This window comes from Cibotium barometz, chromosome 31 (genome assembly GCF_041138505.1).
Source record: "Cibotium barometz isolate CiBa-2024 chromosome 31, ASM4113850v1, whole genome shotgun sequence".
Classification (NCBI taxonomy): Eukaryota; Viridiplantae; Streptophyta; class Polypodiopsida; order Cyatheales; family Cibotiaceae; genus Cibotium; species Cibotium barometz.
Genome location: NC_141076.1, coordinates 55,206,618 through 55,228,979, shown reverse-complemented (window position 1 = coordinate 55,228,979; position 22,362 = coordinate 55,206,618). Strand labels below are relative to the sequence as shown.

General features: G+C 44.3%; 1 protein-coding gene across 4 annotated transcripts in view; it reads right to left on the bottom strand.

Annotated features, from left to right (window-relative positions):
• Positions 1 to 17,094: 17,094 nt before the first annotated feature.
• The window catches only part of LOC147621063 (hypersensitive-induced response protein 4-like), a 43,460-nt gene continuing 38,192 nt past the window's right edge, over positions 17,095 to 22,362 (bottom strand). For 2 of the 4 annotated variants that reach the window (XM_086825316.1, XM_086825315.1), the window contains 4 exons: positions 18,168 to 18,288; positions 17,987 to 18,078; positions 17,626 to 17,722; positions 17,095 to 17,538 (listed from right to left, as the gene is read on the bottom strand). In XM_086825316.1, the coding sequence (XP_086681442.1) occupies positions 17,177 to 17,538; positions 17,626 to 17,722; positions 17,987 to 18,078; positions 18,168 to 18,288 (672 nt within the window). In that variant the 3' untranslated portion in view covers positions 17,095 to 17,176. The remainder of the gene's footprint in view (positions 17,539 to 17,625; positions 17,723 to 17,986; positions 18,079 to 18,167; positions 18,289 to 22,362) is intronic. The other 2 variants (XM_086825318.1, XM_086825317.1) reach the window with 1 other exon arrangement.

Here is a 22,362-nt window from a genome sequence, read left to right as displayed (position 1 = left end):
GCGCGTGTGCACACATTCGAATCTCCTCACACTCACCTCTACCTCCCTCTCCCCAACAGCCTCAAATCTATACTATGCAACCTTCTCTCTCTCTCTCTCTCTCTCTCTCTCTCTCTCTCTCTCTCTCTCTCTCTCTCTCTCTCTCTCTCTCTCTCTCTCTCTCTCTCCCCCTTAAAACCTTTCTAGCAGCAGAACACACCATGGAGGGTAGTGCATCTTTATCGAGAAGAAGGCCAAGGGACGAGGTTGGGGCTCTGCTCGTGCACAATACGAAGGATGAACACGGTGCTTGGGTTAAAAAACAATTTCAAAAGGGAGATTGGGTGTATTTGCAGCCCAGTGCCACTGGACGCTTCGAGTTCAACGTCGAGATGTGGTTCATCGCTATTGGAAGGGGAGTCTACTAGGATTCAAGGAAACAAGGTGTGATGGATTCGTGGCCCTAGTGCAACATGTGTATTCGGCATCGAAAATTTCTTTGCACCCACATCATCATAGTCCTCATTTCCCTTACAACTATATGCTTTCACTTTAGTACGTTAGTGTACATGGTCTATGAATTGTTCTTTTCAACTTTAGTTGACAGTTTCCTCATTTTTAGATATTTTCCCTTCCAACATCATTGAAGAGCAGCCCATAAGAAGCTTAACAGGAACATTCTATGATGTGTACATTTGTCATTTTGGGGATGGTGTATTCTCTAACAATGCCCTTTCTAACCTTTCTAATCGAAATATTTTCTTCTACACCCATAACTATGTAGTCCCGACATAGGTCAATGGGTTTGGTAAGCTTGAAGAAGTCCCCTCTCCTTCCCTCTTTAGTGTTGAATGGCCAATGCATGATGTTTGGACTATTGTTTCTCTTAAAAAGAAAAGATGGCCAATGATATACATTATTCTTTGAAGTACACAAAGGCCTCAAGATCAGTTGGTCTTAGTTGGGGCATTCCATGTGCATGTGTTTGCCCACATGTTTTGGGCCATTACTTGCACACGAACGCCAACAATGTACATGTGCAAGGTGGTAGACGTTGAAGAGATTGTCAATTTTCTTGGCTAAGGGTGGGGCATTGTGGAGGGGGTTCACGAAAAGGAGAGAATTTCAGGTGCAATGTAGTGCATTCCAGTGTCTCCTTTTGATTCGCGAGCTCGTACCACTTTGTGTACTCGTTTCTGTTATTACGAGCGATGGATGAGGAACAAGGGTAGATGGATACCCTTACAAGCTCAGAAGGAGGTTGTCGAGCCTATATATCTCTCTATAGGCCTACCTAATATGGGGGTAGAGATCATCCAAGTAAGTAAGCATTGGAGCCTTTTGAACGTCTGTGATCACTTACGCATTTTGGGATTTGAGGGAATCAATAATGCTTGCTTCAATGTGTAGGGTAGGAAGATAAGGATTGTTTGACATTTAAACCTCTGTATTTGCTCACCCCTTTTTGGAGTCATCTACTGTGCTGGGTGTTTGGATAGGTTGGAAGGAGGATGGAAGCAAACACCAAGGTGCTCGGATTGGGGGCCGGATGATGTCACCTTGGTTCAAAGAATCTAAGCTATGAGTGTCCACTGGAGAAATTTTGTAATATCCCTCCACTGGAGTTTTGTAAAAAAAAAAATTTCTATGATACTTCAATGTTTAGTGCATGAGCATTCTCAAGGTGAAGGCAGAGTTCCCATTGGATGACTCTAACACAAGTAACATGGAGGAGAACCTCCTCTCACTCTCACAGGCTCGGTGGAGGAGATGGTGGTCATTGCTCTAGAGGTAGCCAGGAATGCAAAACAAGCAAATGTCACCGAGGAGGAGTTCCAAGCAACGCAACAAAGTGTCTCCCATGCAATTGTGCCTTGGACACCAACTCCAACACAAAATATCGGCGAGTCCAAGTCCAACATTGACTTGGAGTGAAAGGCTGATGTAGATGAGGATGAAAAGAAAGAGAATGTGCTAGAGATGGACAGTTATGCTATGCAGGGCGAGGGAACGCATGCTACTATAGGACCATATCCGACTCTTGGCCTCTACATCGGAAACCTCCCAACCAATGACTTTGTGATTATTCCACAAAGAATTCACACCCAATGCCAGATTCCCCCTTTTTGCATTAAAGACCTTCTCAAAGCAACTCTGTGTGGCCACTATTGGGGCTGGTTAGTCAGTTTTGTAATCCTACTTAAAAAGTCCCTAGTTATGACCACTTTTGGGAGCAGCTATAGAGGCAAGGTGCTTGTCCAATTAGGAATTTCCAAGTCGCTTGGCCATGCCTCACTGCAAGAAATTTCCACTGCTATTCTAACCGGCGAGCTCCCCGTAGCTAAGAAGTGACGAACCTCTCTTGTAAAGAGTATTCCCAAATCCCACATGCAAATTTTTATATCAATACAATGTTAAAAGTGGCTTTTAAGTACATGTGATTGATTTGTAATCTAAAAAAGAGGAGGGCCAAAAGGGTGCGAGAAAGGGTTATCTGGGGACCCCACATAGTGCATTTTTGCACCCTTGTTGCCATCATGAAGAAATATGTGCCATTTAATTTTCGTTGGTTTTCAAGTGAAATAAACGTGTTTTCTATTGACGGCATGGCGACAGAATGTGTGTAGTCTTTGTAAGTGACTCGTGGAGAGAAAATCTTCAAAACATGAAAATCAAACAAAATGTTAAATCATTCCCCATAAATGAGCAAAGAACTAATGCGTGCAATGTTCCAGAAGGCACCCATAGAACAATATCATTAACTTTTGTAGCTTTCGCATTTCAACAAAAATGTTGTTGAACCCATTGAATTTGAATGGAACATTACCATATGCAGTCTTCTTCTTTCCCTATGCTGCAATGCAAACGCTTAAATCAAATAGACAATAGTAAGATAGAGTGCACATCAACAATTGCAAGATGTACACATCGATAATTGGAAGATATATTACACATCAAAAATTCATTAATATCAAAAATTGAGATACATCATTGAACATTCCTCATTTTTCTATCCCTTTTCTCTGTGAATACGACAGGCCAACTTGCATATCCTTTGCATAGATGGCGGACAAGTTGGTGTCCTCAAATAGATTTACAAGATACACTTCAGCGGCTTCCTGCAAGGCCTCAAGGGCAACCGACTGCATTCGACATTCCATCTTATATTCCCATAAAATTTCTTTGCACGTTCGTGAGAAAGATGCCCTCTAGATGAGAAGCTCTACAGACTTTTGGTAGTGTCGTATCTCTTGGAAAGCCCTGTACCCTGGGCGTCTCTTGGAGGCAGGGCCATGAGGAAGACGTTCGGTGGGACATGCTTGTCGCATGGGAAAGGCATGTAATAGGTCGACTTCCTTTTGTTTCTTTTGGGGGCTGGTGCTTCTTCCTCTTGCTCCCCTTGCTACTCTTACTGTTGTTGTTGCTACTGTTGTTTCTCTTGCTATTGCATGGTGATGTGTGGTAAGGTGTTTGCTCCTACGGCTAGGTGGTTGGGAATTTACATGTGCGCCCATGTAGGCTCCCCCCAGTCTGTGTCGGTGTCGATGTCTGTTGCGCTGCTATCTTCCGTGTCGTAATCCACCAACTTTACATGTTTGTTCATTTGGGATGAGCTGGCTTGCTCCGTCAATTTTTTCTTTAGACTAATGCGGTTGTAATGCTCCAAATTCTTCGTGCGATGTCCTTAAATCGTGGGTGTCATTCTTCAGTCATCTTCTTCATTGTTTGCTTTGTACGCGCCATGGTGAGCAGAGCTGAGGGCAAGGATGGGAAGGCTCTAGTGTGTTTTTCTGGTTAGCAAGGAATGGGCAAAAGTAGAGGTCGACCTTTATTTATTAAAAAATGCCATCATTGCAATAACCCTAAAAACCCGAATTTTAAGAGGTCACTCACGCGTGCAAACAAATTGTACACATGCTAAATTCATGTTGAGCCGCATGGGGCAACTACCGGTGCTCTGTAATGTTCCTAGCAAACCGCAACACCCTTGTGTGGTCCGCTTGTGGTATGGAGGGGTCATTATGTGGCCTCCCGCCCGTCAGCATGGAAAACTGAGCCCTATTGATATTTCATGCAAAAACAAAATTATCGATCCGAGCAATTGGTTGTACAAATCCCTAGCTTCTAGCTCGTGGGCTGAGAGGGCATCCTCATCAGGTTGGATGGGGACGTCAATAGAGAATAAGTATCGTGTGAATTTGGAAGCAGTGATTGTGGAGTTGTGTGCTCTCAAAGTGCTTGTATAAAATGGACAAAAAGAGAGAGGGTGCTCATTTATAGTAGTGACCAACATAATCATTACACCAAACCCTAGTTTTTAAAGAAATGTCACGCACCAGAAAAATGGGTTTTTAAACACAAAAGATAACATGGTTCCATATTTGGCAAAAAATAACCATTTACATTCTCATTTATAACACCTAAGTACATTCAATAGATAATATACCTATAGATCAGCTACACATCAACCCTAGGCCTCCACTTTCTCCTTCCCAACTCCATTTCTGAACTTGCTAAGGTGTTTCTCAAGCTTCCAAGAGTGTTTCCAGATGCTAATCACTCTCCTACACACTCCCAATGACTGAAATTCTGCAAAACAACTCTCTTTATTGCTGTAATTTTTGGTCTATTTGCTGAAAACCCTAATTTCAGCCCTCCTTTTCCAAGTTGAACCTTAGGAAAAGCTATCCCAAGGTTACCTTCAGCCTCCTGAAGACTTTTGTCTCGTAAAGAAATGTGACAAATCGAAGATCTCATCATTCCAAGGACTTCCATCTCACGAAGACTTCCGCTGTCATCGACTCTACTTGCAATTGGTAAGCTTTTATGCTTAAATATGAAAGCAAGTAGCAGGAGGGAGGAACCGGATTAAAAGATCACATACCCTATGTAGTGTTCTCCTGTCCTAAACCCTAAACCCTAAACCGGTTGCTACCATGTGTTGGTGGAACAAAGAGAGCAGATGGTAGACTTGAGAGGGTAGTGTGGATTGCAAGTCTACTTCGACAACCCCTTGTTTGTAATGTTGTATTCATATGCATTGGTATGGAAATCTAGTCAGAAATGCCCATGACACTATGTACTTGCATCTCCCAAGATCAATATTCTTTATTTGAGGGAGGGATCGGCCGTTCCGGCTCATTGTGTGTCTCTTGTCAATTCAACAAATTACTTCTTGTATTTGAGCAAGTGTCCATCAAATCTTAGTGTATTTAAGTGTATCGATTAGCAACATTGTGTTCAACCAAGTTACATTGGTATCAGAGCATACGCTTCTATCGTGAGAGAAGATCACCGCCGTTAACACTAGCTATCTAATGCTTTAGAGGATGAGCAATCTCAAGTGTTACATGATAGGGAACATGAATATGTGGGACAACTGTCCCGTGGTGGTAAAGAGAAGATGCAGGAAGAAGAGTCCATAGTTTTGAGGGTTGAACTTACTCGTATGCAAGCTCTTCTCCATGCACAACAAGAAGAATTGAATCTCCACCGCCACGAGGATCCATTGGTACATAACCGTTTGAAGGCCAAGAAAGCCGAATCTTATATGGATCATGCAATGGCAATGATTGCTCAAGAGTTGCATATGCAACCGAGGGATGCAGCATGTGCATACTTGGCTCATACCCGAGGATGCCTATGCAAAAAAGGCAACCATCCCACATCTCTTAGAATCCCCACAGGTGCCCGAACAAGAACTTATGTCTAAGAGGATGAATCTCCATGCTATGGGAGAGGAACAATCAGTGACTTCACGCCATGCGCAGGAATATCTTATGTAGTCCATGCAGGACATAATGTTTATAGTAGTGGTTGAAATGTATGTCAAATGCCATTGCCAGCTGAAAATGTACCAGTGCATGTTGAGGGACCAGCCATGCCTCATGCTTACAGGGCACATGTATCTATGACTTATGCATCACCTTTTGGTCCTAAAATGATGCTAGTTCACAGGGGTTGTCCCAATGGACAAACATGGGGGAAAACATGTTGAGATGCAACCACATGCATCAAAGTCTCGTAACTTCAAAGTCAGAGACATATCTATGAAGTTTGACGCATATCATGGGAAATATGATGCATCAAATGCACTTGCTTTTATTGTCCATTTTGATATTGCTTTCAGTGATGAGGATTTCACTCAAAAATCCATGATCCGACATGTAAGCATGTTTATGAAAGGCACTACTACCCATTGGTGGCTCAAGAAGACCGAATCACGTTAGATCATGGGAAGAGTTCAAAGAGAGGTTCTATGCTCCATTCTTTCCTCCCAATGCATTGAATGAGATAACAATGAAGTGGGATTAGGTGAAGAAAAATGAGAGAGAATCAGTGAATGCATATAAACAAAAGTTTTGGAAAGTGCTTTTGGAGGTATCTCCATTTTTATGCATGTCGCCGAGGTGGAGAGGAAGAGAAGGTTTCAATTGGGATTGCAACCCGTGTACAAAGCGGAACCACAAATGTATCCTGGTCACACCTTATACCAATTAATCGCAGCCGCCGCCGCTGCCACCGCCACCGAGCAATTGGAACTCAAATTGAGTCGATCCAATAAGGCTAAAGCCTCATTTCAAGGTAAAGCGAGAACTGTCCAGACCTGCAAAATAATGAACAACCACCTAAAAAAGACCAAAACCAAGATAAAAATGATCCAAAGGTTGAAAATAACACTACCAAGAAGCGTCCCTTCAAACTGAGAGACTATGGTCTCACTCTGGAGCAGAAAAGCAATATATGAGTGAGGAAAAATGCTTTACTTGTGATAGCACTGAGCATATTGCAAAGACATGTCCAAACAAAAAGAAGCGTGATAATGCAAATGCATCAAAGCCTAATGTTCATATGTTTCCGAATGTGCAAGGCAATACTTCACATGATACCAAAGACAGGGTTGTATGATGTAAAGCTTGCGGACAGCTCAAGGATCAGACCGCTTTGTTCATGTTTGATGATTATGCATCTGAGAATTCCAAATCCACACAGATGGGATTTGCTTTGGGTATTGAAGTGAAGGACATGGGTCCTCAAATTGAAGCAGGGGCTACCTTTGTTGGTAGAGAAGTGCAGGTCATGCCTATTTTTTGCAAGTTGTGCATACACATTCAAGGCTATGTGGATCATGAGGATTTTCTTGTGGCGCCTTTGTATGGCTGTGATGTATTGCTTGGAAAGCCTTGGCATACACGTATTGATCCGTGCAAGGCTTACGAGACCAAAAGGATCACCTTCATGCATAAAGACCGAGAGCATGTAATTGATGTTGGTGAAGAGGATGATACCATTCCCCTTGTATCTCATGTACAAATTAAGAAAGTAATGAAAAAGAGTGTTTTTGCATCCTTGATTTTTGTACGAGATCATGTTGAGGAAAATAATGTACATGTAAACACTCTTAGTAAAGATAGGCTGAAATTTTTGCAAGAGCACAATGATTGTTTTGCTAATGAGTTACCAAATGAGTTGCCACCCATACGACCGGAAGATCATTGCATTGATCTTGTGCCGGGTAGCTCACCACCTAATAGGCCAGCCTATTGTGTAAGTGCATCCCAAAAAGAGGAGATCATGAAGCTGGTGAATGAGCCTCTTGAGAAGAGTTTGGTTCAGCCAAGCTCTTTCCCATATTGTTCACCCGTCCTCTTGGTTCAAAAGAAGGACGGATCATTTCGTATGTGTGTAGATTATAGAGCTTTGAATAAGCTTACCATCAAAAATCGATTTCTAATTCCACGCATGGACGACATCCTTGATGACAAGTTGGATGGATCGGCATGCTTTGGCCGAATTGATCTCAAAAGTGGGTATCATCAAGTGCGTGTAGTGCCTAAGAATGTACATGAAACTACTTTTAGAACAGCATTTGGGCTTTATGAGTATTTTGTTATGCCTTTTGGTCTTACGAATTCCCCAGCTACGTTCAATAGAATGATGGATGTCATATTCCGTGGGTATAGAAAATTTACAGGTGTCTTCTTTGATGACATCCTAGTCTTCTCGAAGACCGAAGACGAGCATAGAGCTCATTTGGCCATTGTTTTTGAAGAACTCCGTAAGCATAAACTCTTCATAAATGCAAAGAAGAGTGAGTTCTTCTTATCAGAGATACATTATCTTGGGCATATTGTGTCCAAAGATGGACTTGCGATGGATCCTGCAAAAATTGATGCAATTCGAAATTGGCCTGAATTGAGTTCAGTGCATGAAATCCGTAGTTTTCTTGGATTATGCTCTTACTACCACAGGTTCATTCGACACTTTGAATGGATTGCTTCTCCTTTGCATGATTTGACAAAGAAGAAAGCCACATTCACATGGACTAATGTAGAGAGGGATGCATTCGTCAAATTAAAAGATGCAACTACTCATGGTCCTCAGTGTTGATCATTCCTCTCTAGATTTTCAAAAGCCTTTTAGTGTGGAATGTGATGCATCTGGAAATTGCATAGAAGCTATCCTTAATCAAGAGGGACATGCCGTGGCTTACGAGTCGTAGACTGCATGACGCAGAGCTATCTGTTGGCATTTATGAGAAAGAGCTCTTGGCTGTAATTCATGCACTTACTATATGGAAACATTATCTTCTTGGGGTTGATTTCACTGTGAAGATAGATCACTAGAGTTTCAAGTATTTTCTTACCCAAACTAAGTTGTCAGAGAAGCATATGAGGATGGCCAATTTCCTCTCTATGTTTCATTTTCAGATCTCGCACACCCCAGAAAGAAGAATGTAATGGCAGATGCATTGTCACACGAAAGCCGTTTGTAGCAGCTATCTCGGTTGCCTCTCATGGGGACTTGTCTGCCATGCGTGATTTGTATCATACGGATGCTGATTTTGTCAGTATTTGGACTGATTTGATGGCTAGTCATGCACATGCCTCATATGTGATCAAAGATAATTGCCTGTGTGGTACCTGACTTGAGGCAAAAGGTTTTGAATGAGTGCCATGTTTCTCCATATGCTGGTAGTAGAGGCATAATGCCTACTCGCACGTGATTGAGCAGTATTTCTTTTGGCCAAGTATGCAAATGTGCGTGCATGTATCACGTATTTCTTTTAGAGGCACATGTGCGTGCATGTATCACGTGTCAAAAGGTGAAATTTGATGGGCAAAAGGCACCAGGTTTGCTTCAGCCATTGCTTATTCCCATGCAGCCATGGAAAAGTATTACAATGGATTTCACTATGGACTTGCCATAGACCCAACAGGGTAATGATGCAATTTGGACAATTGTGGACAGGTTTAGCAAGTAAGCTTACTTCTTTTTGGTCAAAAAGACCATCACAAAGCTGAGCATATGGTTAAAATATATCTTGCACAAGTGTTCAAGCATCATGGAATGCCGAGGTCCATTGTGGGGGATAGAGATCCTAGGACAACAAGTCTCTTTTGGTGGGCCTTATTTGATAATATGGGCACCAAATTGGACTTCTCATCAGCTTATCATCCTCAAACAGATGAGCAAATTGAGGCTGCAAATTCAACCGTGTTGGATCTCTTGAAATATTATAAGGCAGATCAGAAGTCTTCTTGAGAGAAGTACTTACCGCTTGTGGAATTTTCATACAACACCACAGTGCATGCATCTACGGGATAGGCCCTGTTTGAGATTGTTTATGGTAAGGTGGTTTTGCCACCCATCCTTCACACAAAGGATGAGATATTTGCAGCTGATGAGTATGTAAGAGACTTGGATATTACTTTTGCTGCCAGCAGGCATTGCAGCGAGCCCCAGAGTATAGCCGCACCAGAGGTATACTGATTGATCGAACTATAGAGCTGGGGCGGTCCAGGCGCCCCAAGATGAGAGGCCCATCTCGACACCGACGGAGACTACAACAGAGGATCAAGACCATACTAGCACGGCATGGGAGACGTCCAGTCAGAGTACTCACCATGGAGGACATTGAGGATATCCGCCATCGACCGATGAGAGACATCTTTGGATAGTGATGTGTATGATGCTTACCTTTGTTGCTGGAGTTTTCCTCCCAGATGTTATCCATTAGTACCGTACTTTTCCTCATAGTTGTTTCAGTTTCAGTTAGTTATTTAGTTGTTTTTAGCTTTTCTTACACAGACATTGTATCAGATCCACCAATTGTTGTAACCTTTTTGGTCTCATAGGTCATTTTGGCCTTCTGAAGACGTTAATATATCATTTCATTTTATTTCATCTCTCTCTCTCTCTCTCTCTCTCTCTCTCTCTCTCTCTCTCTCTCTCTCATAGGTCACTTTGGCCTTTTGAATACGTTAATATAACATTTCACTTTGGCTAGTACAGTGGACTATGTTATGGCTTAGCCCAGTCTCATTCCCTCTTTTCAGGATTTTGTGGTAGGCACTAGGCCTGTTGGAGTAGCAGTGGATCATGCTATCTTGTCCATCACTCTCACATTTCAGTTCAGCACAGCTCCATTGGGAAAGGTCTCCACACACTCCTTATACCTTTACGAGGGAGATTGACACCGTACCGTGTACACGGATGAGATATACAGACGCTTATGTGCCGAGGAGCCGGGACAGCCATTAGATGAGCTCACTCAGATATTGATAGACACGCTTCATGCTGCAGCATCAGAGGCATATCCCCATAGTCAGCCTACACGGAGACGATCTAGGAACATGCCCCAGAACAGCAGGTATGATGAGGAGTGCAAAGAGATAAGGATCAGATTAGAGAGAGAGGTGCTCATGGGTGTTACCACTCACAGACAGTCACGGATTACCTTCCGGCGCCTAGTGCGACGCGAAGAGGGCTTATCTTACTCAGTTAGAGAGGGATTTGTATCAGTTATTTATGAGTCAGGACTCAAGAGAGGCATGGAGACTATTCCATGAGCATTCACCATCACCAGCCATTACCTCCACAGAGATTTGGGGTGAGTATGCAGCATCCCTGTACACAGCACCAGGACAACCGCCCCTGCCAGACCCATCGGAGCCATGCCCAGAGACACGTGCTTTCTTTACTGCTGAGATGGTAAGGAAAGCTATTGACACGATGAGGACTGGGAGAGCATATGACCATGATGGTTTGGTAGCACAGCACTTTATTCATGCCAGAGATATGCTTGCAAAGCTTATTGCTATGATGTTTAACCGAGCCATGTGTGAGGGTTTTCCTGAGACTTGGAATATGTCCACGGTTGTGCCTATCTTCAAGTCAGGGAATCCCATGCTTCCTAGGAATTATCGTACCATCACGATTGGTCACACATTGGCTAGATTATATGCATATATTCTTGAGCACGAGTTGAGTAGATGTGCAGAGAGAGGGAATCATGGCTTTATACAGGACAATTGTGGGGCAAGTACGTACTACTCGGTATATCTGAGATGGTTCACTCCACTATTGGGGTGAAACAGGGCTGCCCCCTTTCTCCTACCTTATTTGGGATGTATGTGGATGAGGTTTCGGACTATGTAGAGCGGGAGGGTGACAGAGGAGCACAGCTAGCAGGGACATGGATTCCGCTGTTATTGTATGCTGATGATATTGTGTTGATCTCAGATTCTCCAGAGGGGATGCAGTGTCATTTGGATGCATTGCACACGTTTGCACAGGACAGTGGATTGTCAGTTAACCTTGGTAGAACCAAGGTGATGGTGTTTAACACCACAGCACAGTGGCTTAGGAGGTCCGTACCCACCTTTACATATGGTCAAGAGACAGTGGAGTATACAAATGCATATACTTACCTTGGTGTGGTTTTTAGTGGCCCACTATTTTCCTTGAGGAGAGCAGCGGAGACCAGATTGACTAGAGCTTATGCAACATTGGGGAGACGAGAGGATGTGTTCGCAGGTTCAGTTTCAGGAACCTCGAACAAAGCTCTGGCTCTTTGACACTTTGGTCACTTCAGCCATGCTGTATGGAGTGGAGATATGGGGTCCCTCAGTGAATCACCACAGACGAGCTGGTAGCACTGATGGATGGAAACGTATGGAGAGGCCCTTGGTTTCTATGATTTCCCAGATGATTAGGGCCAAGGCCTCCGTACCACATGATATTATCCGTGCAGAGCCCCCCCATTGGTAGTAGAGGCACTCACTCGATCAGTCTCCTTTATACGTAGCACTTGGGCTCTCCCTAGAGACAAATATGCTCGCTTAGCCCTGGAGTCTTCACGAGAGTTGGCATCACAGGGAGACGGATCATGTTGGTATGCACAGATGACAGCTTGGTTCCAACTGCATGGCTTTAGTATGGATAGGCTACCTCCATTTCAGTACTCCCTGGATGCACCCTCCCTCTCTCTCACACGGGCAAAGATTACCAGACTTATCAGCTAGACACTAGGAGGACATGGATACAGCCGACACACGAGCTTGGTACAAAGATGGCTTTCTATAGAGATCATCTTCTCCAGCTCACGGAGGATGGGTTTGTGATTAGACCTAACTACATGGATACTCATCTTTCTCATGGGGTACGGTGTGCTATTGGTCAAATGTGCACATCCTCACACCAGCTAGAGATTGAGACTGGCAGATTCAGAGGAGTACCGGCTGAGGCCAGGATTTGTCAGTTGTGCCAGATCGAGCCAGAGACAGAGTTACATTACATATGTCACTGTCCAGTATATTATGAGATACGAGGCCGTTTTCACTGCCTGTTCAGAGAGGGTTTCGGACCACTTTCTAGAGTCATGAGATACTAGGATCAGAGATGCCTCGGATTGTACTTGCTGGAGCTGCGTAGACATAGAGAGGGTCTCTTGAGAGGGAGGGGATCAGAGAGGGAGAGACACCTACAGAGACAGATTACAGACTTCTTTCGACCAGAGATTGAGCAGTCAAGCTAGCAGGCATTGGAGCTAGCCACAGAGTATAGCCGCACCAGAGGTACACTGATTGATCGGGCTATAGAGCTGGGGTGGTCCAGGCGCCCCAAGCTGAGAGGCCCATCTCGACACCGGCAGAGACTACAACAGAGGATCAAGACCATACTAGCACGGCACGGGAGACGTCCACTCAAGAGTACTCACCATGGAGGACATTGAGGATATCCGCCATCGACCGATGAGAGACATCTTTAGATAGTGATGTGTATGATGCTTACCTTTGTTGCTGGAGTTTTCCTCCCAGATGTTATCCATTAGGAGCTCCTAGTACCGTACTTTTCCTCATAGTTGTTTCAGTTTCAATTAGTTGTTTAGTTGTTTTTAGCTTTTCTTACACAGACATTGTATCAGATCCACTAATTGTTGTAACCTTTTTGGTCTCATAGGTCATTTTGGCCTTCTGAAGACGTTAATATATCATTTCATTTCTCTCTTTCTCTCTCTCTCTCTCTCTCTCTCTCATAATCCTCCGAGTCCCTCTCCTTTCCTCCCCTTTTCCTCCATGCCCAAAACACCTAAGATAACAAGATCCACCAAATGGGAGTGGTTGTACGCCTCTCTCAACATAGTAATTGGGAAGATGGAAAAACACACCGCCGCCTCCACTAACAAACACCAACTCAGCACCGTGTCCAAGGAAGGGTTGAAATACATGCAAGACATTCTTGTCTTACAAGAACACGAAGCCCAAGAGATGGAGCTCAAGGAGCTTCACTAAACGAGAGGAAATCGAGAAGGTCAAAGAAGAGCTTGTCGAATGCAGAGCCCACATGAAAGGGGATGGTGAGATCCCCAATATTACGTAGGTCAAGGAGGAGATAATGAAGGACATGGAAGCACACATTCAAGCTAACCTCACCAAAGGGTGGGCCAAAGAGAGGCCACTAAGGAGTGGATAGAGGTAAAGAAGAAGCACAAGTCTACACCCTCTTCGGAGATTATCAATGAGACCTTAGAGGAAGAAAAAAGGAGGATTTGCATGCTTCATGTGCGAGTCACCGGCATGCCCCAGGGGAGCTCCCCTAAGGCCGATGTTCTAGAGCTTTGCAAGAAGCTCAAGGTTGCCGGACACCCTTTGTGAAGGCATGGAGAGCTGGAACAAACACTACACGACCACGCCCTCTTCTCATTCGCTTCCCGTATCTTTCAAGTCGCCACGCATTCATGGATACCCACAGAGCCCGTAAGAGAGAGATCATTTACCTCTCGGATGATCTTACACCCACACAGGTGGCTCATCGAAACAGCTCCATGGAGATAGTTATGGCTCCTTGTAAGGAGGGAAAATGGGCAGTTTACTGAATGAGAGTCATCATCACATAGATCAGTGGGAGTCTACATACCGCACACATCTAGGGAAGATCGAGGATCTGGAGGTGTAGCAATCCTTTTTTGAGACCAGTTACAGGGGATGATCAGTATAGTATGAAGAGACCAGGTGGCAAGATACATGTGAATTCAACTCCAGCTCACACCCACCATGCCACTTTATGTAGCTGTATGCTACTTTCCACCAGATGCCCAACGATATGCTCAACAGCACACTCAGGTGGCCCATGAGCAAGAGGAGGAGCAGAAGAGGAGAGGTATTTCACCATATACATCTCTCTGATGAGATTGTCAAGTTTACGTGGCTAGGTGAAGTTCTCCTACTCGAAGACTTCGACACTAGGACCAGGAGCAAGCAGTGTCAGAGATGATTTTGAGGGTCCCATCCAGCTCTGCACCGTCAACCAGGCGAACACAGGAGGCCAGCGCTTCTCTAAGGATCATGGGGCTATTACAGAGGATATACGCGCACTTATTATATCACATTCCTGATTAGACCCTCCTTCCACACCCACCAGAGTCTTGCCCCACTACATCTAGCTTTTCCACCAGTCATGGTGGAGAAAGCTATGAGGAGACTCCACCATGGTTGCTCCCAGGATCACACAAGGATTAGAGGAGAGCACCTCTCCTACGTCTCCAAAACCCTTGCCCCGCTTATAGCTCACATGTTTAACAAAGCACTTTCGGAGGGCTTTCCACACACCTGGTCTCTTCATACTATTGCCCCTATCCACAAGGTTGTAGGGAATACCATGGATCCATACAACTACAAGTAATGCTGCTTTGTGGATTCTCACAAAGCAGTGCCACATGACCGCTTGCTCCAAAGGTTTCACTTACTGGGGTTCCATCGGACATGATTTGGGGGATCATTTCATTATATGAGCTAGTGGTGGGGAGAGTTAGATGCCCAGGGGGCCCTTCAAAGGAGATCACCAGCACCATTGAGGTGAAACACAGAATCCCCCTATGCCCCCCCACTCTTTGGTATCCATATTGAGGAGATCTCAACCTTTATTGACCAGGTAGGCAAGAGAGGTGCATCTTTGGCAAGCACTCTCATTGCTATACTCCTCTATGCTGATGACATAGTGCTTATCTCAAATTCTCAGGCCGGACTACAATGTCATATGGATGCACTGCAAGATCTTTGTACACAGCAGAGGCTCTCAGTTAACCTTGGGAAAACCAAGGTGATGGTCCTTCACACTTCCCGCAAAGTGATGAAGGATATAGTGATCACATACAGAGGCAGTAGAGTGGAGGTGACTAGGTCTTATGTCTACCTTGGGGTTACCTTCACCAGTATGGGGGGACGTTTCTCCATGTGGCAGATAGGTTGACTAGAGCATATGCAGCACTAACCCTCCACAAGCGCCAGTGCCTTCCAGGAACCCTAGACGAAGGGGTGGCTCTTTGACACCTTGGTCACTCCAACGATGATGTATTTGGGCACCGGGATTATCCTCAGCAGTCTGGCAGCAGATTGAGCGGCCTCTAATCCTCATGCCATCACAGATGATTTGCAAAACAAACAATCTGTCCCACACCGTATCGTTCAAGGGGAGTTTGCTACATCTCCCATGGTTATAGAGACACTCTTCCAGACAGTTACCTATATACAAACACAAAGAGAAAGAAGAAAGAAAGCTGTATTTATGTCTACTAGAGGCCGAACTCGACCTATGAGAAATCATTGTACAACTGTCAATGTCTTCTGGATGTCCAGAAAAAAAAGGACAAAATGAACATGAAATAAAGTATGAAAGTACTGAGCTAGTGGGGGGGTGTGATGGATGGAGCACTACTGCTAGAGGCTCAGAATGCAACCTATATGCGTAGGGTATACAAGAATGCAATGCAGATCTGTCTAGCTCCAACCAGTACCATAATGGGGGTGTAATATGTGATACATAGGCGATGGCCAGGCAAGAATACCTCGGAGCACAGACCCCACATGACTCTCTCGCCTAGCCCTGGAGTCTTCACAGGTGACTGCTGCAAGAGGTATGGTGAGTCTGGGTCATACTCGGGACACTTGGATTAACCCGGGGCGGCCCTTCCCTGTCAAGATGCCATGAGGATTGCCACTGGCCAGCTCCAAGTTTCATCCTAGAGATCGAGGCCGGCAAAGCAATGAGGGTACCCAGAGAGGACAGGATTTGAACATTATGCAACAGAGAAGTGGAGTCCGAGGACCATCATGCATGCCAATGCTCAGTCGGGGTGCCATTGCCTTCTCAAAGAGGGGTTCGGTCATACTAGCCGTATCATGGATTATCCAGACCATAGATAAAGGGCTCTTGCTGGAGCTATAAACCACCTCAAAGCACAGATCTCAAGAGCTAGTTCAGCCCAGCTCAAGATCACCAGCTTCTTCCAGCCCCAACACACTGTAACTTCTCCACCAGCAGATCCAACAATTTATCATACCAGGACAGTATCCAGGAGCATAGGGGTCACTCTTCCGCGAGCCACAATGCTCCGAGCTGCGAGACGACCTCGGCCCCCTGGACCACGACCACCACCAGTCCATCTGGCCCAGATCGATGTGATCCTTACATGTCACCGATATGATGGATGCCTCTTCTTCTTAGCCTCTCTTCACTATTTCAGATCTTGTGGTCATCCTCTCCTGCCTGATGATGGATCTCCTCCATGGACCCCTCCTCCATAGATTTGGGATAGAGTGCATTATGATCATTCTTGTATACTTCATAGCATGCTCCCCCATTTGTTCTGAGCATTTACCTAGGACTCAGCTTCAGTTACTAGGTTTCCAGTTTCAATTTCAGTTTTGTTTCAGTTTTCCATGACGATGATATTCCATGGATACTTGTAATCATCTTTTGTCTCATAGGCCCATCAGGCCTTTTATAAGACGTAAATATAGCTTTCTTTCTTTCTTTCTCACTACATTTTAGTTTGTCAAAGAAAGGGTCAACTAGGAGCATTCCCAATTACATTTCATATTTACCTAAGATGGTAGCTATAACTAGTGGTTAATTACTTATTTGCATTTTTTGCTTGTAATAATCCATAGCGAACTTCCTCAGCAACATTATTCACATGACCAGGTCCATGGGGTATGAAAAGGGTTGTATTCTTTGAAGAGGCTCCAATGTCCTTCATGGTATCAAAATATTGCGTAAGCATCACCATATCCATTATATCTTTCGGAGTAGCCCCATGAACGCCGTTAGCAAAGGTAACAACACTCTCTCGCAGTCCATCTGTTATAGCTTGACGTTGACGGGCAACTCCAACACCAGCTAGATACTTTGACTCTGCCTCTCCTTCTGCACGTTTAACTTGAAGGATCTTCTCTGCGTCTCCTTTCGCCTCAGATGCCACTCTTAATCTTTGGGCTGGGGAAACCGTCAATAATTCATACTTCAGAACTAAGAAACAAAGAGACCTGCATAGAGAATCGAGATGAAAAGTGTAATCTGTACCAGCATTGATTTCATTCATAGCGGTCCGCACAGCATCATCTGGTATGATATCAACTATCAAAGTTTGTTCAATGCTATAGCCATATGCACTCATTACCTGCAAATAGACAAAGGATACATCAAACACGTTCTAAATGACTTTATACCTGCAAATAGACAAGCATACATCAACACAAATGACTTCATATAGTTGTAACAGCTTTTTGGTCTCATATACCCTTCGGGTCCTTCGTGGGCATTTAATAACATTCTTTGTTTCTGTGTGTGGGTGTGTGTGAGGGTGTGTGTGGGTGGGTGTGGGTGTGTGTGTGTGTGTGTGTGTGAGAGAGAGAAAGAGAGAGAATTCAGTTTGGCCAAAGACCTTTTCAAGCTCTTCTGATACAGCTTTTGCCACCTCGCCTTTTTGTTCAAACAATTCGTCCAGATCCAGTTTGGGCACAGAAGCTCTGATAACTGCACAAAGACACATTGTCAAGATTAATTATACACCTAAGAGAGCCTACATGAAAGTTTCTAAACAAGTCCATGAAATCAAAACTCACCATCAAACACATATGCCTGGATTTGTTCTTTCGGATTCTGAAGCTCATAAAAAGCATCATCAGCATTTTCCCGCAGGATGCGATACTGTATGGAACATAGCAGGTGAACAAAAACATTGTCCTGCAGCAATGGTCAACCGTTTGAATATACTGCATAAGAAGGTTAATGGCATAGATGGTGGAAAAGAAAAGGGGAGAGGGGCCTTTCTTTTTTTCGTTTCTTTTTTTCCAGAGAAAAGACCCTTCTATTAGTTATGATCAAACAGCCATAGGCTACGTAAGCTCAGAACCCTCAAATGAGGTGGGGACAATCTGGGGGAGGGTAATCTCTCCTTGGCTGGCCACTCTCGGAGGGACACACAACGGGATTTTTTTTTTGGGTGGGGGAGCCAAACAAGCAGGCCTGTAGTGCCGAACGTTCCCGCCATCCCACTCAGAAAGAAAGGGTCCCTGGCACCATGTGTCATCAGTCCAAATAGCTCTGATGGAATCAGGGGGGGAGGGGGACGCCCTCAATGGCTTCGCTGCAACAAGCCCACCATATATTGTAGGGTTTGAGTTGTTAGGGTTAGGGTTTGAAAGGCACACTAACAGGAAACGTGAGAGTGAGAGAGAGGAACACGACTGCTCATATATTGATAGCCACATAAAAGATGTGACCTAATAGTGTGTTCACATGGTCTGGCCATAAATAGTGCCAGGTGAACCAAATCACTTATAAATCACTATAAGTGAAACTAAGCTAAACTGGGGGGAAAAACCTCCACTAATTGAAGTAAAAAGTGCCCCAGTAACCTACTGATGATCACTAGCACTCCCTTGGGTGCATACACAGCATAAAACCCAACAAACCCCCTTGGAGTGATATGTGATCACTATACATCATCCACCAAAAGGAAACAAATTCAAAGCAATGCGGAATGCTTCGAATTTCGGACGTGGTAATGTCTTGGTGAAGATGTCTGCCACATTCTGATCTGTAGGGCAGTAAATCAGACTGATATCACCTGCCTGGAGTCTCTCCCGAACAAAGTGATAGTGAATCTAAATGTGTTTCGTGCGAGCATGAAACACAGGATTCCTGGCCACGGCAATGGCACTCTGACTATCAGTATAGATAGGTGTAGGCTCCTCCACTGAAATATCCATATCAGTCATAAGACGACGTAGCCAGACACACTCAACGGTAGTAGTGTAGGCTGCTCTGTACTCTGCCTCACAAGACGAAGTGGCCACTGTGGTCTGTTTCTTGCTTAGCCAAGAAATACATGAAGAGCCAAGAAAGAAACAATTTCCACTAGTGAAATGTCTGGTATCAAAATCACCAACCCCAATCTGAATCGCTGTAAGCATATAGCTGCATGTCACCCCCCTCAAGATAAAGCAATCCAAGAGACAAGGTACCCTGCAAATACCGAAATACACGCTTCACAGCTTGCCAATGTGACAATCGCGGGCTGTGCATAAATCTGCTCAACTGAGATACGGCATACTGAATATCTGGCCGTGTAGTACACAAGTAAATAAGGCATCCAACAACCTGAGCATATGTAGTGGCATCAAATAAAATACTCTCATCTTGTAGTGACAGTTTCATCCCATGCTCCATAGGAGTGCTGATAGGCTTACAATCCTGAAATTTGAACTTCTCCAGAAGTTTAGCAACATACCGAGATTGCAACAACCCAATGCCTCTGTTATCCTACACAAACTGTATGCCCAAATAGTAGTGTACGAGCCCCAAATCAGACATGGCAAATGTCTGTTGCAGTATCTCTTTAAAAGCTGCAATTTTGTCATCATTTGATCCCATGAGCAAAAGATCATCTACATAAAGACTAATGACCAGCAGATCTTTCTCTTCTTTCTTTACATACAAAGTGGCTTCTGATGGACTGTTCACAAAGCCTTGAGTGAGCAGAAAAGCATCTATCTTTGCATACCAAGCTCGTGGAGCTTGTTTCAAACCATACAAGGCCTTTTTCAGCCTGCATACTTTCCCTTCATGACCATGTTCTGCAAAACCTATGGGCTGATGTACATAAACTTCCTCCTCGAGGTCCCCATGTAGGATAGAAGTCTTAATGTCCAACTGATGAACAACCCAACCACGATGTGCAGCCAATGCAATGACACTCCTAAGTGTTGACATACGGGATGTAGGAGCAAATGTCTCCTCATAATCAATGCCCTTCTTCTGTGCATAGCCCTTTGCAACTAGACGGGCTTTGTACCTATCAATGGATCCATCTGCATGTCTTTTCAACTTATAGACCCACTTAGTACCAATGGCTTTCTTGCCTTTGGGCAGATCAACCAAATCCCATGTTTGATTCTTTTTAATAGAATCAATTTCATCCTGCATGGCTTTGTTCCAATGCACATTGTCTCATGCATCCACAACTGAATCAGGCTCATCATCATCCTGTAAACTTGCTGCCATAACCATATTTAAATCCATGATGTGTGCATGCTCATTGGTCCGTGTCTCCCTACGAGTACGGCTAGCAAGAGGAGTCTCTAGATGGCTGTCCTGTAATGTCCTCAAATACCATCTAGGTATATGTCTGACCTGTGGAGCCTATTGTCCCATATGTGGCTCAACTTCTGGCTCAATCTCCTGCTGAATTTCTGCACCACCTTCATGATTAGCTGGCTGCCCTGCACCCTCATGGGTTGGATCACCAACTGTGGAATGAAACTCCATAGGTAGTAAGCCTTCAAACACATCATTTTCAGCCTGATTTGCATCATAATTAGCCATGGATAATTCTGATTTTTCATCAAAAATCACATCCCGACTAGTGAATATCTTCTTGGATAGTGGGTCATATAACCGGTAGCCCTTGCTCTCACGGCTATACCCAACAAAAATACATTTTGTGGCTTTATCATCCAACTTCCTCCTCAACTCTTTGGGTATGTGTGCATATGCAAGACACCCAAAAGTACGAAAATGTGATATCGAAGGCTTGCGGCCATGCCAACCCTCAAAAGAAGTAATGGAAACCAATGCCTTTGTGGGACATCAATTCAAAATATGACAAGCACCCGTAACAGCTTCCACCCAAAAGACATGTGGTAGCTTCTTAGCCTTTAACATACATCTGGCCATCTCCATGAGTGACCGATTCTTCCTTTCTGCAACCCCATTTTGTTGTGGAGTATAAGGAGTAGTATACTGATGCTTGATACCTCTACTCTCAAGAAAGGAATTCAACAAGTGTGACACATATCCCCCCCCCCCCTCCCCGGGTCAGAACGGAGGGTCTTAACTTACAAAGGCCAAAAATGCATCATATACCTGTGATTTCTGTGTCAACAGATAGACCCAGCATATACAAGAGAAGTCATCAATAAATGTAGCAAAATAGAAGCAACCTCCTAATGACTTCGTCTGCATGGGACCACAAAGATCACTGTGTATAAGCTGCAACTTTGCAGTTGCTCGTAGAGCCTGATCACGAGGAAAGGAAAACCGATGCATTTTTCCCAAAATACATCCTTCACATATGTGATCTGGAGGCTTCTCCATAAGAGGTAGGTCTGTCAACATGTTATGTCGCTGCATAAGCATAAGACTACCAAAATTTACATGTCCCATGCGAGCATGCCATAACTCCGCATCAACCATAGCTGGAGTAAGAGTGAATGCATTATAAGCAGACTGATCCACTGGCTGAAATGCATCCAACTGATAGAGTCCATGACATAATGTACCAGTAAGCATCAAGGTCAAGGCATTAGCTTTGTCTCTGACCATGCATTTGTCATCATCAAAGTTGACTTGCATACCACACAGTGCTAAAGAAGAAATGGACAACAGATTCTTCTTTATCCCTGGTACATATAAGGCATCTGTAACGCGAAGAATAGAGCCATCAATGGCTGTGAGCTGAATCTCCCCAATGCCACGAACTGGATATGAAGCATTATTAGCACACTGCACGGTCTTGCCAACAGGGGCAGGGCATACATTACAAAACAAATCCTTGCGAGATGTAATATGCTTTGAAGCACCACTATCAAAATACCAAGTACATGCATGCTCAGTCACACTGAGTGCCTGTGAAGACCAAGAGGCATCATAACTGCATGTGTAGAAACAGTAATCCCTGTCTTCAACAAAGGAAGCAGTCTCCGGAGGAGCTTTAGAGGCATCGTTTACAAACATCCCAAATTCCTTCGCTTTCTC